At 33.4% G+C, this 20,573-nt stretch overlaps 1 protein-coding gene across 8 annotated transcripts in view; it reads right to left on the bottom strand.

Moving 5' to 3' along the window:
* The window catches only part of LOC122524179 (glutamate receptor ionotropic, kainate 2), a 249,077-nt gene that overhangs the window by 125,266 nt on the left and 103,238 nt on the right, over positions 1-20,573 (bottom strand). For all 8 annotated transcript variants that reach the window (XM_043646280.1, XM_043646283.1, XM_043646282.1 and 5 more), the window contains one exon: positions 18,763-18,918. In XM_043646280.1, the coding sequence (XP_043502215.1) occupies positions 18,763-18,918 (156 nt within the window). The remainder of the gene's footprint in view (positions 1-18,762; positions 18,919-20,573) is intronic.

Raw genomic sequence — 20,573 nt, 5'->3', positions numbered from 1 at the left:
CACCTCGGGGTTTTAACACCGTCCTCTTCACTGCTGTACAAAAGACAAAGATAGCCAACAGTCTTCGAAGCTTAGCACGAGAGTAACAGAGAAAGAAAAGAGTGAGAGAAAGAATGAGACTGAGAGGTAGATGGCCTTTAGCACGATAAAAATCCCACGGCTATGTAAATTTCTCGGGCGTTGAAATCTCGCGAAAGATTAACAGGGTCAAAGCATTTGCCCGGTGGAGAACTTTAGGTCCCTTTACGTCGCGAAGGGTTCGAGTTACCGTTACGTTTTCTTTCTCTTTTTCTCTTTCTTTAATAGCCTGACTCTCTCTCTCTCTCTCTTTCTCTCTTTCTCTCTTTCTCTCTCTCTCTCTAACCCCTACACACAGTCCTACAAAACCCTACACACAGTCCTACAAACCCCTACACACAGTTCTACAATCCCCTGCATATCCTCACACCGCGCACAGATCCCACAAACACACATCTTCGCGATGCCATTCACGCTAGTTTTTCATACGCGTTTCCTTTTATTCTTTTTCCTTTTCATTTCTTTTCTTTTCTTTTGTTTGTTGGTTTCTCTTTCTTTTTCTTTTTTCTTTTGTTCTGTTTTGTTTTTATGTCAGTGGGATTTTTAACGGGCGAAATAAAGTCGCATGAAATACGAATTTCGTTATCGTCGAGTGACGATGCGCGAAATGTTGCGTTAGCGTCGTTACATTATTCGTTTCCGCGTTCTATAATCTTAATTTTACGTTTTTTTACGGATAAAAAGGTAAATTAAAAATAAAATAGACAATGAGAGGGAACGAGAAAGAGAGAGAGAGAGAGAAAGAGAAATAGATACGTTTGCACTTGTACGTAAACATGGATGCAATTTTAGTAAAAAAAAGAATAAGAAATATGAAACGAAAATGTTATTTGCAACCAGGGAAAACATCATTTTAATTGGTTTAATTTCTATAATAGAAACTAATATGTGTAACATGCTAGAATGAAATTTCATACTCGTTGAAATGAAAAAAAAGAATGAACATACTTTTTCAAATAATAACTTTCGCAAATAGAAAATGTAATGCGAACAAAGAATTGCATATGTCTTTTTTTAAAAACCAGTACATAAAAATCTGTAATGAATGAGAATCTGATGTAAAAGAAAGAAATAATTTGCTTACAATTAGACAAGAAGACATGAATTTTAACAAAGAAAATCTGTGTCCAAAGAACGTTTGTTGAAAAAGATTCAATTTGTTAATAACAAAATCACGGACTGATTAAATCCTCCACCACCCCCCTGTCTCTCACCTGTTCTCCTAAAAAATCGTATAAAAATCTAAGATTGATATTCGCATAATGTTAGAGGTTGGTTATATAACATTGTAGATCTTATTTAGGCGACGTGTACCATTGTTTAACGCGTATTCCTGTCTTCGATAATTCTCATGGAGGACATATCTATCGGACGTAACCGCAGCAGTCACGGTTGCTGAAAGGAGACGAGTATCTACATACATCTCTCAGTCTCTGTTCCTGTCCCTGTCTCTGTCTTTGTCTCTCACGATCTTTCTCTCTGTCTCTGAATGTAAAATAGGTCGACTATACCACCTTTGTATGAGAAAGCCGCCATAGGAGATGCGTATTTTCACGAATATTCGCGAATATATTCTCCTCTTTTTCTTTCTTTCATTCACTTTCTCTCTCTCTACTTTACATACACTCATTCATTCCCATCCTAACACGTACAGACAGTCATTCATCTTTTCTCTTTCTTTCGCACACTAAACACACTCACTCGATCACTAATTCAAATCCACACATAAAAACACGTACCTACATATATTCGTTCTCTCTCTCTCATACATTTACACACTTACACGATCGCTAATTCACATGCATATGCATCTTTCTTTCTTCTCTCTCTTTCTCTCTCTTACTCGCTTTTTATGCATTGATATATACGAAAAGGTTAGGAAATGCATCAGCTAACTTTCCTCTTCACCATAAAGGGTAAAATCCTAGCTTGTAGGTAGCTATCGAGTGCAACTACCTATCTACCGATCATTTGCATGTCGGAAAATTGCGGATTAACTTGCGTGAATGTATCTTACTCATGTTGGGGATACGTATCGAGTGCTTGTTAATAAAGTATTCGAGTTATGTTTTTGTGTCGTGTCATCGGTCAAAATAAATACGGTAGAAAGAACCAGAAGGCCAACCAGAGATTTATCCCTTTTGTCTTTCAATAGTCTCGTGGATTATCCAAGTTTACTGACCCTTTTCATACGCATGCTTTCCTTCAACAAAGCTCCGTCCTATGTTTCTCTCACTCTCCCTCTCTCTTTCCTTTCTCTCTTACTGCGCATCGGTAAAGCTTCGTTGATTTATCTACGTGCGTTCAACGGCTTCGTACCATCTCTCCATTGTTCTCGGATCCTGGATAAACGAGATAGAAAGAGATAGACGGGCAGACGGACGGACAGACAAACAGACAGAGAAAGAGAGTGAAACTCGTTCGATTTATTTCTTTGATTTTATTTTTTTTTTTTATTTTTACACGAGGAAACATTATTTTTTTTTCTTTTTTTTTTTTTTAGTCTTCACTCGTTTCCTCAAACTCCTATATATTATATATAATTTTCGATGGGTTTTTCTAGTGCCATTCAATTCTTATTAACGATGAGACAAATAATAAGAAAAATGGATAAAAGAAAGTAAAGTATAAAAAAGAAAAAAAAAAGAGAAATAATATAGAAAGAAATGTTTTGTGTCGATGAGCATTCGAATGAAAAAGTTCCAGATCGAAGATAACGATGTGGTGAGAATCGATAGTTAGGGGTTAGTTCGAAGAGAATAAAAAGAGAGGAAAGAGAGAAGGAGAGATAGAGACCTCTTCCATTCGAATATTGGCATTTGTCATGGCTGCTACTTATTAATCAAGCTTTCACGCGACCGACTTTCTTGATCCTCGCACCTTCGGGAAAACGGAAATCTTATTGCGAAACTTCAGGCAAGTTCGTTCTTAACAATCCGATTAGCCTACTAGTTCTTCGCTAACATTCCTACAACCCTACACCCCGACCCCCATTTCCCCCTCGTTCTCTTCCTCCTGTTCTTCCTTCTTCTATTCCTCCTTATTTTCCTGAAGTTTCTTCGGTTATCTTTTTTTTTTATTTAACATTATTCGACGGTTCGTCCTATTTTCCCTAACTATTGTTGCATTTTATTATTCACTTTTTACAACTGGTCACCGTGGAACACTAAACTTACTTGGGATTTTTCTTTCCTTTTCTTTCTTTCTCTTCTCGTTGTATTTTTGTATTATTTTATTTTTCTTTTTTTTTTTCTTTTTTTTTCTCATTTCAAGATAGAAGGAAGCTCGAACGAACTTTCACTCATCCGGCAGTAAAAAGATTTCTCTTTTATTTTATGAAACGTCTTGGAAAGACTAATGGCTATTTTTCGATTAAAGAGAGAGAGAGAGAGAGAGAATTCCAAGTAATTGCTTTTCTTCTTATCAACGTTTTGCGTTCGAATAATGAGAATATACAAATTAGCGAGTATCCTCGATGAGATGAAAATTCCAGTGAATCGTAGTCTAGCGAAGGGACAGATGGGATGCTTGGAAATGTGGGATGGGAATGTAAGAAGAATTGGATGGAAACAACAAGTTGGAATTCCATTTGGTATGCATACGAAATTATCCTCGTGACGTCGACGAATGTGTTTTTGATGATATATTTTCTTTGATGTTTATATTTTCTATTACTCTTTTTTTTGAACGTTCCGAAATAAAATTACGTATTCGCGTGATTACCAAGATTTCAAATTTAAAGTAACACTTTTTTTTTTAAAAGATTCGAACTTTTCTTCTCTTGTTTCTATTTTATTTTATTATTTTTCCACAAAAGATAATTTTTTATAATCGTTCCAGATGTATTAGAATGTGTACGTATTTTTCAATAAGTTCGTACGATTACGAGTCTCTATCGATCTAATTAAAATAAAGGAAGAAATTTCGATAAAATTTCTTTAATACCGAGAGGCCACCATCATAACCATATCCGTATTTATTAAATCACTCCTTTCATTTGCCGTGCTTTGAAGTCGTTCAATTTTTTCGTTCGTACGAAAAGTTCGTTCGTTTGAAAGGTTTTAAATCATATCTATCTCGTATATTTCTTTCTTTTCTTCCTATTTTTTATTTTTCAAGTTTCGACGGTTTACTCCTCGTGATATCGTAATTCTATCAACGTCACATATCCTTGGTTTTGTTTATTGCTCTATTTCGAAATATCAATTGAAACGAAACAATATACAACGCTTGTCATACACGCATACAAACGCAAACCCGCACACATACACACAAAAAAATATATATATATATTTATTATTTACGAGTCGTCTCAATTAATGATTCGTGTCGATTGGTGAAAGGTGTACGAGTGTTCTCGACAAATTTCGACTCTCGATTAACGTAAAATTGCAGCTAATCGATGCGCAAATATGCCTGTCCGTGAACAAGGCCGCACATTTTACCGAACGAGTACGAGTACTCTGTACCATCGAAAATCACCAAATGCTTAATTAAATGACCCTCCCTCTTTCTCTATCTCTCTTTCTCTCTGTCTCATTCTCTTCAACCATCGTTAAAGTGGACGATGCCGAGAAGTTTCATCGTGCTATGACGATAGATACGAGAACGAAGCGTTTATTTCAATGGGCTACTCGATCATTTTATCTTTCGCATACTAAATTGAATTTAATTAAAAGCTAGAACGTTATTCGCGCATACTTCAAACGATTGTACTTTCGCGTAATATTATACATCGTCGTTGCATCGTGAATTCTACAAATGTCCCAGAAAGATAGAGAGAGAAAGAGAGAGAGAGAGAGATCATTTGTGTTTATCGCTTTAAACCACTTCTCTGACAATTTTATTACCGAACGATTAATGGATTCTTATGGTGGTTGTTTTCCCTTTTTTTCCCTTCGTTAATTATTACATGCTTTGATACGTCGGTAATAATTTTTATAGTTTTTTTTTCGAATGAAAACTCTTTAACAATTGTGAAAGGTTCTATTCGTTCCCTCATTCTTTCATATAAAATTTATTCGTTCAACAACGATTATGATAGTCGTAGAAGTAACGTAAGTCATTCCGTCGTTGGCAATTTGGATGCCGTCAAACTAGGCGAGTTTCTAATAGCGGTAGTTCCTTGATTAAAACCACTTTGTGACAGAAACTATCCAAAAGTCGGCTCGAACGTGTCTAACACAGCTGCGTGCTTTTCCACTTCTCCTCCCCCCATCATCCCCCACTATCCCACCGTCTCCCCCTTCTTTCTCTTCTCCTTCTTGTCTCTTCGAGTGTAATTGTCGGTGGAAAATCTTTGTTGGGGAAAATTTGAAAACGTGATAGGTATGATTAAGTAGCTCATTTCTAATCGATAGATTTGAATCGTTTGACCTTAAATTGATTATTTCATATCGAATATTATGATCGATTGCAGCTCAAATATTGACGATCATCGAATTAGATATTGAATTATTATTTAACAATAAATTATAACGCAAATATCGACAAGCATTGAATTAATAATCGAATTGTTTTTTACAACTCGTCTGAACGATTTGTTTTTCTATCAAGGAAAAAAAATAAATCAAATTTCAACGATACATTTATCTGCATAGTGTTTTGCGAAAATATTAATTATTTCGATTCATAACAAGCCCCTCCCGTCCCGTACCACTCTTAAACCTTCTTCTCTTCCTCCCCCTAACTCAGTAGTTATCGTTAATAAAACGGAATAATTGGATACGTAACTGTAAAACGTGAACACGACAGTTTTGATTAGTACTCTGTAACGTACACGAAAGAACTCAAATTACGCGTTTAACGAGTTGAAAATAAATAGAACGTTTAAAAGTGTACATTGTGTGTGGGTTGATGAAATTTCTGTTGACGTTTTGAACTTTGCACTCTTTGGTCTCATGTCAATTTAATTTGAAAAACATTTAAAACAAACAAAAAAGAAACAAAGAAGAAAGGAAAGAATAAAGAGTAATAAAAAAAAATTTTTTTACGAAAAGTTGAATTTTCGTTTAGTCGTTTAGTTTTATCCGACGTTGTCACGTTATCATCGTTTAATTTGCAAAATGTTCTTTAGGTAGAGCTTTCAAAACTATTTTCCAAGTTCGGAACTTTTGTCGAGGGAGAGTAGTCACGTTTGTAAGTAGTTAGTTGTAATAACCAAAATAACGTGCCTGACGTATACACAGTGTAGATAAAATCTTAAGGCAAGAAAACCAAAACGAATTTGTTCATTCCCACGAGATCTAATTATAATATTTATACTGGTATAAATAGTCTTATTAAATTAACACTGACAGAGAAGTATTACAAAATATTTGTTGTTTTCGTTTTTAAAATATTATATATGTAAGGATGACAGAAAATTCAAGAAGTATGTGCATCGATTTTTCTAGAATTATTGATAGACGATTTCTTTATAAGTACCACTAAGGAAATGCTATTCTTTATCTGTCGTGTGTGTAGTGATATGGGTAGGAGTGTGTGAGAGTTTATTGTAGGATGAAAGAGAAAGAAACCGTTTCTCTAGATGGAAGTACATGTTTTATTTGTAAGCTGACACCGCTTGGACCTATCGTTTATTGTGTGATCACATCGAAGTCTCTTGAACATTCCCGATTCGAAAGTACAAGAAGAATCCAGATTTGTTATAATCGGAATGATCGGGAAATTTTAAGAAAGAATGCAAGGAAATGATGAGAAGCGATGGATGGGGGTGATGAATATATATAGACGACGAAAAAGACCAGAGGGGCGCATTTGATATTGTATTGTTTGTATGATGAGTGTTTGTGTGTGAAAGAAGACGAAAGACGACGACAGCTAAGAATTAAGTACGACGGTATCTTCGTTAATTAGAACGTTTGAAAGTAACACCTAACACAGCGAGTTGATTAATTATTAATTTAAATTATACAGTTAGTTCTAGACATACGACGGGGTTCGGTTCCACAACTTCGGACGTAAGTCGAAATGGTCGTAAGTCGAATTTTATACAAAAATAAATAATATAATATAATAGACATATATATTATTGACGTATCCTGAGCGGAAGTACGCCTCTAAAATATTTAAATAAAAATTTTTATTGTAATTACCTCTCTTTGAAGTATCAGTCTGTCGGTTTGTCTATATTCAGAATTTCTTTTATCATTTCTCTTTTCATTTCTTTTTTCATTATTAACAAAAATATTTAGATATTTATATTTTTAAAACTTAAATTAAAAAATAATTAGTTACTTAATAACAAATAAAGAATAACTAAATATAAGTTAATAACCAATTAAAAAAACTAATATAATCAATTATAGACATGTGGGATACCACAATCATATAAGCAAATATAATGGCTTTTATTTCTTTTTTTTTTTTCGTCGTAAGTAGAGGTGGTCGTAACTCGAGAACTGACTATAGATACTTAACATTTTATTCTATCTCATTTCATTATATCAAATTAAACCTTATTAAATATTAAATAAATAAATAAAATTAATAAATAAATAAAGTAAATCTTATACATATATATAATAAAATATTTATTAAAATATTCACGTTAAGATAGAAACAAAAAAAAATATGTGTCGTCATCAAATATTTTAATTATGCTCTGCTTTGTTATCAATTTTGATTTGAAAGGAGTTTAATCGATCGTATATAATGAATGTTAGGGGTAACAACATTCGGGAATTCGAAAACAAGATAGCCAATTTAACACGTTTGAAAGTTTGGTTTGAGTAAACATACGATCCTTCCTTGATACGAATCAACTCACGTATGTACGTTAGTACATATTCCAGTGCAATTTAACGAGGCGAATCTGCAGTAGCAGTTAATTGCGGTCATCGTAGCGATTCGAGAGAGCAAATCCCTTGGATTCTCATTGTGCTATCTATCGATTACCTTTCCTCGGAGTTCCTGCGAATCGAGCGATTACCAACGCATCAGAAATAACCTAAATTCTTCTCTTGAAATACTACGAATACGAATTGCCGATCGAATTCTATTTATTTCTCTCTCTCTCTCTCTCTCTCTCATTCACTTACTCATTCTCTTTAAGATTAGAAACCGTGATGATCTTGAACGACCCAACTGCAGGATGTTGAAAGTTTCGAGACTGTTCAATGAGTTTCTCTAATCTTCACCTTTCCCTCTTTCTCTCTCTCTCTCTCTCTTCCTATTTCAATTTCCATCTTTATCTATCATCTTAAACACACACACACACACACGTATTTTACTTTGATCGGATCATTCAGTCGAATGAATTTTAATGATAGAAATTTCGGTTCGTTGATCAGTGATATTAAATACTCGATGAAATTTTCTAAATTATTATAAAATTCTAATTTTTTAATATATTTAGTTTATTACGTTTTGTACTCGCTTTCAAAATAAGAGAAGATAATAATAATAATAATAATAATAATAATAATAATTATCATTATTAACATAAGTTCATAATATATTTCGTATTTTCGAGACATATTAACAACATATTAACATAAGTTTATAAAATATTTCGTATTTTCAAGAACGATACCCTTTTAGTGCCGTGCGACGATATATCGTCGTAAAAATCACTTGCGAAAAGTGCCGACAACGTAATATCGTTGCGTATGCGATGTTTTGTTTTCGCATTGCAAGACAGCTCTATCTCAAAATAAATTTATAAAATGTTATTAGCAGTCTAATTTCATTGCAAAGGAATTAAACAATTTTTGTTTGTTTTTCCTTTTTGTTATAATTTGTGCTGGTTGGTGCCGATGCTCTGTAGACGCTTGAACGATAAGATAGAAATTCTATATATATTCAGCGATAATTTTTAGGGACCGTAATCGGATTCTTTTCATGATTTTTATTAGACAATACTATTGTTACACCATGTATCGACACGACGAGACAAAAATCTTTTTTTCAGTCTTTCTTGGCCTTTCAAAAGAGTATTTCTTAGTAGTCCTTATTGGAAAACCGTACTTTTCGATTAAATTCGATTAAACTGATGTTATTATTATGATTTTGAGTAATTATTAAAAAACAATTGAATTTTTCAAATATCATTCTTAATATAGTTTTTATGTGCTATTTTCCAAACTTCTGCAAATTCGTCATTTTCGTGCGGTTATTTTCTTAGGAGCGATTGTCTTGTACAAGTCTGTCGATTGATTTTTGTACATTAACGGTCAATATTCCAACAAGAGATAAAGCAGAATAGATGTGAATAAATCGGCTTTGCAACAACATTCGTGCTTAATGATAAGCTTCCGTTCATTTTCCTCGAACGAACGATTAATTATTTTTTTCATCAATAAAATATTTTCTCTAATCTTTCAAAATTGTACGAATAATATTATCGTTTCCAAAACGAAATATAAGAAAATACAAATGATTAACTAATTTTTAAACAAAATTCTATTTTTATTTTAGGAAATAAAATACGTAAAATTTGCGTCTGCTTTTTGTTAAAAATTGTTCAAGTAAATTTTAATTAAGTAAGACGAAAGAGAGGAATGAAAGAGAGTGTAACTTTGTATCGCGAAAGAAAGGATAATTATTATTATTATTATTATTTGTAAAAAAGTTTATAATTATTAACACTCCGTAGTATCCGTTTTTTAGTCCTTTCATAAGACTACGACAACGTAACTTTACAAATCAAAACTAGATGGAGGATGCTATCTTCCCCCCCCCTCACTCTCTTTCTCTCTCTAATTCTCTCCTTGGTTGAAACTTCCTCGACTACTCGCGAGTTCGTCACAATTAGTTCGTCACTGATTGTGAGTCGTACCGGACAATCGTCTTTTATTTGAATCACCAGGTAAAGTTTTCCACGCTCGCTTACAAACAACGCATTACTCCAAGTTCGTTTCGAAAGTTTTCTATCGTTAGGTTTAAGCGTCCGAAACGGTATTCTCCTCGTTTGTTGCTCTTAGAAATGTTCTTCATGAAATGGGAACGAGAGAAAAAGAGAGAGAGAGAGAGACAGATAAATAGAAACGTCGAGCAAAGACAATATTCTAACGAAACTGCTCGAACTTTGTCCAAATAATCTCGTCTTCTTGTAAAATAATTAAATAAATAAAAACAGTAGCATTGTTACGAAGTATTATTAATATTAAAAAATATAATTTTTTGTATTGAACATATCTTTCCATGTTTTCTTACATTAGGTAATGTGGAATCAACAAATTTATTTCGTGTATGTAAAATAAAATAAAATTCTTTTTCTCTTTCTCTTTTTCTTAGATTTCTTACGAAGGTAGTTGCCAGAGTCACAGAGAAGATTTTCAAATGGATTTAGTTGTGAGATTGTACGGTCGTGCTGGTTCTTACTTCCGTACTGTGCACGTTTTCGTGCACGCGCTTTCTCACTTTGCTTGAAAAATTACTGTTATCCTTTTGCACTTCCACGTTGTAAGAGCGGAAGGAGTTGATCCAGAAAAAATACACTCCAAATGTGATGAATTGAAGATATATTTTAATACTCGTTCTACAGCATATCAGTGTGGTGCTTGGACCCTGTATCACTATCTGCCCTAATCTCGTTGTTTCTTACTAACAGTAACCTCTGATTTATACTAACTAGCCGAACTTGTCTAATGAATTGATTATGTGCGGATCAACTGAATATGAGCCCGCCTAACGAATATGGAAAACCTGAATCAACTGAATCAACTGAGGTGTAGCGTTCTTCTCCAGCTACTTATAAGCTTTTTCCAACCAAGGGCACCGGTATGACCTTGAAGTGGAAGTAGCTGACAAAAAATACCACTCTTCAAATTCTAGCAATCGAGATAAAATGCCGAATATGATAGCTAGATAAATATCGATAATCTTTGGAGGTCTGTCGACGGAAAGGTATCCGTTGTAAACTATATAAGTAAATATCCTATATCTTTCGTAAAACTTTTTCTCGGGTATCTTTATCTTCTGTGAATACTTTCCGTTGGGATAAATTCTTTAGGTGTTCCGAAAAATGACGGAACATTAGTGAATAAAGAAGATCCTACTTAGAGAGACAGAAGTTTTGCAGGTTTCGTAAATTTATTTTAATTTCTTAGGTATAGGAGTAGTTTTGTGGGAGCTGGTTACTGGAACTGAAGAAAAGGATGCAGAGAAGAAGGAAAAGGGAGTGATGGTGGTGGTAGTTGTGGTCGTGGTCGCGGTCCTACACAGAGTCGAAATAAAAATAAAGGAAAAAATGTTAAAAAGAATGGTTTCGAACGAACGAACGAGAAAGAGTCTTATGGAGAATTTCGAGAAAAGTGGAAAAACGTAGAAACTTAACGTTAACGTGGAAGTTCGTTTCGAGCTCGTCTACTAGGACTTGCGGCTCTTTTGTCAAATTACTTTCTCTCTCTCTCTCTCTCTCTCTCTCTCTCTTTCTTTCTTTCTTTTTCTCACATTCTTTCATTCTTGTTCTTTCGTATAATTGCATTCCCAACTCTCTTTCTCTCTGTCCCACTTTCTCATCGATTAAAGAACCAGCAAGTAAAACAGGCAAGCAAACGTAAACGTTGTACTTACTCTATTTCGCGTTTCCATTTTTCTATTTCCTCAAGTAAAGTTCTCAGAACAGTCCTATGAACATCTGCAAACCCTTCTTTTTCTTTTTCCTTTTCCTTTTCTTTCCTTTCTTTTCGTTTCGTTCCGTTTCTCGTTATTCTCTCCACCCCTCTCCATGTAGATATAGCATAGATAGTATAGATAGTATGAGGTACGCACCAGACACGCGGCCAACTTCCTTGCAAAATTCAATCTGATTTATTCCAGCGTGAAATTCAGCTGCAGGAAAAATGAATGCTGCTGCGAAGGATTCACGAAAAGGTAAACTTAACAGTGGTTCAACTTCGTAAACTCCAGACGTAGATAGTTCGCTTGGTACTCTCTCTCTCTCTCTCTTTCCCCCTATCTCGGAAAGTAGGAGTTTATCTTATGTATTATTATTTATAGCGTAGCTCGATTTTACTTGAGAATCATCATTTACGTGTAATCGTTGTGTTACGTACATTCTCAAGAAAAGGGATAATTGATATTATGATATATCCGAGATAATTTTCTTTCTCTTATTTGACTCGTTTAACAATAGATAAAATGAAACGTACGATTTCTATAAGATATTATTCGTGAAATTTAATCGCATAATTAATTTGAATTTTTCTTACGTCTCTCATCCAGATATAATAATATTTTTTATTCGATGAGAGAAGGGGGAGGGGGTATTTTATTATTAAATTCCTGTATATATATATATGTATATATATCCATCATGAATTGAAATTCTCTGCAATAGTTCTCACGAATGTTTACAACAATTTGCAGCTTATCTTCCGGATCGTCGTAACACGCGTTTTGAATTTTACTAGGCACCTCTCTAGGTATCTACGATTATACACGCAACGATATCGCGATAACATCAGGAGCGTGACAAATTTCGTGTCCGCTTGTGTGTTTACATAAACAATACGTAGAGCGATGTTGTATGCAAAAGCGTAGTAGAAATTTGCAATTCAGAGATACCGCGAGAGAACCGCGACGGTCGTCCCCCTATTTCTCCTTCTCCTCCTCCTCCTCCTACTGCTCCTCCTCCTGCTCCTCCTACTCCTCCACTTGGTGGCGAAAAAGTCCGAACGTATATTTATCATTTTCTCTTAAACGGGATTAAGCGAGAAATATTTCACGATATAACGTAACGGATATGGTATTACTTATCTTTCTTTCGGATCAAATCTAAAAGTACAAATTTTTTGACAAATTTCGGGAACTCTTTCTTTCTTGTCTTATTATTGTCATTTTTGTTTTTGTTTTTACAATACTTTTTATAAAATTTTTCTTTTACATTTAAGAGATAGTTTGAACATTTTTTTGTACAAGACTTTTTATTCTATATCTCGCAAAAATGGTATAAGTTATCGAGTGTTATTTATATTAACGTTTGTTTGATATATTTACTTATATGGATATAATTTAAGAAAAAAAAGAAAGAAAAAAAATATGTAGAAAACGTTAACTAAGAACGTTCCAGATCGTATACGTTATTTTCACTTTCAGGCATCAGAATCAATTACATGAAAAGCCAACGTAGGCAAATAGTAGTAGGTTCATAGATTTAAACTAAGGTGCCCACTCTCATAAGTATATGACATATATGTATATATGTATATATGTATATCTACATATGGGCGAAACGAACCAGTCGAAAATTGGTACATCGAGTCGTACGAGAGTAATTCGAATTTGACCCTTTTGCACTGTTACTCCGGATGGGGTCGTAGACCGCACATCGCGATTATCTCGAGTATGACTACTCGACTACTATTTGAATACTTCTCGACGAATACTCGTGCGAAATTAGAAGTGACTCTGAAACAAGTATCGACGAATTTATCAGCGTAACGTTAACTTCCAAGTACGTTATTATAATTTGTAACATTAATTGCATCCATACTTGCAGAGAAGTTCAAATTAACGCAAATGTAAGAGAACGTAGTAAGCTTACTTGTACGTAAAACTTTAAACGACGTTTTCCTAAATTGTCAAGTTTTTTTTCTTTCTTTCTCTCTTTTTAATTAATGTTCATAAGCGAGAAAAAAATCTTTTAATTATCGTACGAGTTAAAAAACATTGACAACAAATTGGATCTCCGATTGTATTTAAATATAATACTTCAGTTTATTCATTAATTTCGCGTAAAAGAAAAAAAGTTCGTTTCTACTTCCACATTTACTCGGTTTCTTTTTTCTTCTTCTCTTTTTCGTCTTTTCTTTTTTGTTTCTGTTTTTCGTTAGCTTTCATCCCTGTTCGAGTCTAACGGAATAAAAAACGCTTGAGCATCGCGAAAAGCACATACATTATTCATGGGGAGTGTCATCGTGTAACTTTGCGATTCAAGTCACCCTTCTCCTCCTCATTCTCCCTCTCCTCCTTCTTTTCCTTTTCCTTTTCCTTATCCTCGTTCCATCACCTAGCGTAACTCTTTCGCTCTTTCAAGCTCACTCGTTCCAACCATCGACACAACATGTTCCAAAGCTTAGGCTGACTAAAAGCAGGAATACTTAATTGAAAAGCTTCATGAAACCAAATCGTTACGTTTAAAGTACATTACATTCGTGTCTACCTGGTGAATTGCTAAGCTGAAAGGCCAGCACGCAGTGTTTGCATGCTCATTAATGAGCGCGACGTACGCTCATACTAACCCCCTTTGCTTGCTTCGTACGAACGTATACTCTCGCTTGTGGGATTGTGTTTAATCGTTTACCTACAAATCGACGAGTTTTAACATGAGAAGAGCACGTTCCTCCTACTATCAAAGTTAATCATTTCCGTGTTTGTTCTACGTGCAAAATCGAAATCCTCGAATTTGATAATAACTCTAACTTATCTTCCGAAGTATTTCATTTGACAAATTATTATTAATAATAATTAAATTATCTAATTTGATTATATGCAAATGAGTGTCTGATAAGAGGATCTTTATGTAAATTTCGTGTTGTTTATGTTACATGCTTGCAGTTCTTCTTTCGGACAACCCATTCATATGATAAAAAAAAAACAAACTAGGATAAAATTATTATAATAATTATTAATAATTCAATGTTTAATAATTAGTCTAATTTTGTTTTCTTTTTCTGCTCGTAATTAAATCGCTCATTACAAAATTAGTAATTTAAATTAATTGGACTTTCTTTGAACGGATATTGAATTTATCTCATGGAATTTAACCCTTTCCTTCCACCCTCTCCTCCATCATCTTAACAAACTGCAAGAAGTCAAAGAAAAGTTAGTCTATCGTCAAAACACACACGCGCGTATACATTTTTTTTCTTTCTTTCTCAGTCGTAATTTCGGGAACTATCCCGAAAAAGGGTTTTAAAAGTTACGACGAAATTAGGAGGGCCGCTTTTATCTCTGACGCGGATCGTTGCAGCAGGTCATAGTATCCGCTTAGTATCGTACTATCTCTCCTACCTGAAAACTTTTCGCTTGCTTGTGGTTTTAGTAAATTGGCTTGGCGAAAGTGAAACGAGCGTAACGACGACGATGAAGAGGACGTTGCTAGTTAGTTGTGTTGGTGGTGGTGGTGATAGTAGAGGATAAAAGGGAAGGGGAAAGAGGAAAAGAAGAGAATAGGAAAGAGTACAGTTGATAGGAGCAAGCAAACCAGAGAAAATTGTTCCTATTCCCTTTTTCTTTTTTTTTTTATACCAAAAATTTGCAGGACTTTCAAATTTGCATAAACATACCCCGACTGGACCAAACAATCCGTGAGAATTGCGACTGTGGCACGAAAGGAAGGAAATAATTTTCTTTTATTTAACTTTGTTCTATAATGAACGCGTAAAAGTTACATTAGCATGATTATATTTCCTCTTTTTAAAATGTTTTTCATTTTCTTTCCAGATTTTATTTGTTTATTTTCATTTCTTTTTTTTCTATCGTTAGAAACGCGTTATTTCTTTTTTTTTTTTAAATATTACATTTAAGTTAAATGGCAAGAGCAAGTAGTTCAATACAGTTCAAGTCGGACACGTCCTCTCAACCGGTACGTTTACTTTAAATTAAGACAACATTAAACGATGAGAGCAGAGAGGAAAGTTTTGAAATGATTAATATTCGATATGAAATAAATGCGTTCGTAGAAATATTACGAATAACGGGTAATAATAAAGATGATCGATAAAATTGGTGGGTAATGATTATAGATGATAACGTGAAAGAGAAGTACGAAAAGAAATATCATCAACGTGTATGACGTTTTAGTGACATAATATTTAACGCTGAGCAATAATTTGAACGTTAATTAATGAATATTAAAAATTTTATCAATGTCCTAGAAAATTCGAAATAAATTTAAATCGATAATAAATTTATTGCTAGTGGAATATGAAAAGCGAAAAGAAAAATAAGAGGAAAAAAATAAAATGAATTAATAAATTTTTTACATTTTTTTTCAATTCTTCTATTTTTATGACCACAAAATATATATTTGAAATATTTCTATTGTAATTTACATTGAAAATAATTTAGTCGATTCCATTCAAATATAATTTTTCGTTTTCTTTCTCTCTCTCTCTCTCTTTCTTTCTCTTTCGTTACATTGTTCGGGAGACACTTTGGCTGGATAGAGTTATACAAAAAAATAATGATTCCGATTAGGTTACTTCAAAAATAGCAAGTAGGAACAATCGATTACCATCTTGGGACGTTAACTGCTAGCTTTATTCCGATTAACGCTCACAATATGCAAATATATATGAATGCATGTATTTATATTACTTACACAAACACACACATAAAAAACATGAAACGTAGAATCCTGAAACGATGCCAAACGGAAATCATAAAAGCGTATTACACGCTTTTCCAAGCTCGAAGATATCGAGAGAGAGAGAGAGAGAGAGAGAGAGAGAAAAAAGAGGACAAAGAAGTGGGTACGTTAGCTTCTTGTTCTTTTTTCTTTCTCTCTATTTTTTTCTTCAGCTCGTAAAAACAACGCAATAGCACTTGCCGTTTTTTAGACAATAGACTGGTACATACCGATAGGAAAGAAAACTCACAAACCGGAAAGAAGGGGGACTTTCGCGGATAAGAAAAACTGTGTAAAATTCAAGAGAAAGGGTGTAGTACCGGGTACGTCTGACCAATGCACAACTTTTACTACTGCCGTGAACTCGTACCCGAAGTATCGAGTAAGAATCTTCATGGTTTTCTTCCAACTTTATTACTTGAAATAAAGATAAAAATACGCTTTTTTTCTTTTCTTATTATTATTATTATTATTATTATTATTATTATTATTATTATTATTATTATTATTATTATTATTATTATTTTAAAAAATCAACAGAGAGAGAGAGAGATAAGACAATAATAATTTTAGTAATAAAAAAAAGATGTAGTAAACTTTTATGCGTATTATTTTTAAGATTTGCATAACAATAATTGATACCTTGACAATTTCTTCAAAATTGACAACGATGAACAAATATTGAAATGAAATGTTTTCCATCTAAAAAATTAAATAGAAAATAAAAATAAAATTATCATTACCATTCTTTGATGTCTAATTATTCCTAATATTAGTCATAAAATAACTTGGTATTTTAACGTTTGACAATTTTATTGAAAGTGCAAATATTTGAACGAAAATGACGTTGGATTTTATTTAATCAATTAATCATCCCGGTATTTTGTATCTCCTAAGCAAATACCTTGGAGCATCGCTAAACACGAGATGGCTTTAGGAAATAGGGACGTTAGAAAGTTTCTTACGCGAGAAACGACGACGCGACTTGCCATTACGAAGAAGCAAGCTAGCTAGCTAGCAAGCAAGCAAGCAAGCAAGCGAGCATCAAGCCAGTCCATGTTCCGTTGATGAAAGCAAAGAAGCGGAATGCATCGTGGGAAGGACGAATTCCTAACGCAGTTTGTTTTCTACCCCTAGCTGGCAACGACGTTACGTACTTTCGAAATAGTTGTTACTCTTCGTTTGCTCGGAAATACTTTTCAAAAAAGTATGAATAGTAACATTTAAAGAAAAAGAAAGAAAGATAGAAAAAAATATAACAGCAAAAAATGATAAGAAGAATAATTGCTATGTCATGTTGAAAAAATTTGATGGATAAAAATTCTTATCGGATTAGCGTGAATATAAACGTAGAATAAATATTTCCTATAATAAACTTTGTCTCAAATCGATTTCGCTAAGTAAACATATAACCGACTTAACTCTCAGCACATTTATTGAGTATACCTTTAAAGTGTGCCTTAGTATGTGTATGCTTGTGTGTACACGTACCTCAATATCGTTTCAGGTTTGGTTACGAAATTGTTCGGAATGGTTCGTAAAATATCACTTTGTGAGAAAGATATCGTTGTTATCTTTCGCATTTTTGTTTTACTTCTTTATTATTATTATTTTTTGTCTGTTTCTGTATCTCCATTTATAACCTCTCTGTCTCTTTTTCTATCTTTTATCTTTTTTGACAGGGAAGGAAATTGAACGAGAAATGTTTTTTTTCTATCTTCATATTCTGAAACTCGATGCGTTTCAATAATTCCATACCGATCGTAATGCATTATAAAAAAAGGATAAAAAATATGAAACTCGATATTCGGATGGCTTTGATACAAAGCAATGACTCGAACTTTTTAACTTTACAGTATGAGCCATTGTACGTAATAGCAATTTTTTTGCGACAATCCGTTCGAGCACGTATTATACGAGAACGAACTTTACTAGAAATAAAATAAAATTACACACACATACACATACACACACATATATATTTACTTTGAATAAAACCCGTCTCTTTTTCTAATCGGATTTAAGATTATTTTAGTATAAACTCGTGGTTGTGTTCATAGTCGTTTATATGAAAAGTGATATTGTATCTTCAAAAAAAAAAATATCCCCATCACATACACACGTAAAAAGTAATTTTATTTAATTAACACGTTATTAACTGAGATGATTTTAATAAGATTACATTGAGAACTATTAAACGTCGCTCAAAGTGAACGTTCAATAAACTTTAACACACTTTTATTTTCACACCAAGCAAGTGTTTGAAAGAAAAGTTGTATAATTTTTTTTCTTTTCATCGGTTCGAGTAAAAAAAAAGGAAAACTTTTCCGAGAAAGTTTTCTTTTCGGATACACAGGTATACGGGTTCGTTATTAGTGACTCACCTCTCTTGGAAGCGTGAAAACTGTCTTGAGGTTTTATCTGTTCAATCTGAGCACTGAGACGAGACTTGGGCAGGATGTCCCTGTTGGCGTTGATTTTTTCTACGGCGTAACGAAAGGCCACTTCCTGTTTGTCGTCGGACGGATGAAACAGCCCACCTGGGAAATCATACAACTATATTAATGCTTCACGATACTCTATCTTTATATTTTTGACGATGAATTCCTACTAAAACTTCTCTTATTCGTCTTATCTTTTTTCTTCTTCTTCTTCTTCTTTTATTATTCTCTGTTCATAACCTACACCGAGCTATCAATTGACCTTAACAAAATTGACCCTTTTTCTTCGACCATTTCTATTCTCTTTATCTCTCTCATTTTTTACTTTATTCATTACACGTTCTTTGCCTATCTATATTTTTTGTCTTTTTCTTTTGTTCTTATTCTTCAGAAATACGAAGACAAGTGTTACAATCAAATATCAATAAATAAATAAATAAATATATCAATAAAATGTAAAGATAATCAACGATCTAATCACGATGGATTACTCTAGTTCCCTTTAGATCATTATAGTCGAGCAACGTCGTATCCAAAAGGGCAATAAAAATACTCTCTTTGGTAATTATTGTATAGCGTGAAGAGATTTTAGCAGAGAAATAACTCGAACCCGTTAGGGGAACAGTAAAAAATAAATTAAAATATCATTAGAAATAATTTTTTATTTCAATATCTAATATTTGACACTTATTGAATAAATTTTAAGAATTAATTTTTTTTTATGAGAAACTTATTAGTTAATAATAATTATAATAATTTGTTTCTATTTTTATTTTTTGGATGTATTAAAAGTAAAAGTTAAAGGTCGAATTATAATCGTAAGATTTGTTGAATCGAAATTAGATCGTAGTGAAACGTTAATGAAATAGAGGAACGTTTGCTAAATCTATTGACCTTTCCTCTACTACAAGATCGGATCATCGAGAATCAGCTTCGATATAATGAAACTGGAATATTTGCAAAGTTTCCACTATTGAACGACGATGCTATTGGCGACCTAGTTTTTGAAAAATTTTTTCCCTATTAAACTTCTATACTTTCTCTTGATCGTAACAAATGATCGTTAATTTCAAAACGATCGGACTAAAGTAACCTAAAGTAAGTTTACAAAGTTGAGGACCAAAATGCTTGATAAAGTAGATTCTTTAGCTTTGGAGTAAATTGGAAATTATTTCGACGACGACGAGGTAAGACGACAACGTTGGTCTTTTATCGTTGAGAAGAGAAATGGTAGGAGGGGGATGGGGGGATGGTTCGATGTTATATTTCGTCGGATTTGTGCGGAGTTATGCCATAAATTGATTTTAATCTCGTGTACGTCATAAAGTAACTGTGAGCGTGAGCAGCTGCGCCAGTTCGCGAACCTATACGATTTATAGAATACCCGCGATAGATAGGTAACCTGCTTGTCTCTCTCCTTTCTCTTTCGCTCTATTTCTCACTCTCTCACTCTCTCTATTTCTCTCTGTCTCTCTTAGTGTTTCGTTTTATTAATTAATTAATATCCATCGAGGTAGATAGCATCGAAATTGCAGTAATCAAGCTGACGGTAGAGGACTAACGTAGACGATCTAAAATCTCGTTAGGTCAGCGATATAATTTACCAGAAAGTCTAACCAACGATAAGGAATAATGATCTACGTTATCGCATCAAAATGATTCATAGTTTTTCTCTTCTTTTTTTTTTCTTTCTTAGTTTTTGAATAAAAAAGATTTTTTACACGGACGAAAATCGATCTAACGTGAAATTTGTA

This window comes from Polistes fuscatus, unplaced genomic scaffold (genome assembly GCF_010416935.1).
Source record: "Polistes fuscatus isolate 324 unplaced genomic scaffold, CU_Pfus_HIC Scaffold7, whole genome shotgun sequence".
Classification (NCBI taxonomy): domain Eukaryota; kingdom Metazoa; phylum Arthropoda; class Insecta; order Hymenoptera; family Vespidae; genus Polistes; species Polistes fuscatus.
This window is presented reverse-complemented; position numbering and strand designations above follow the sequence as displayed.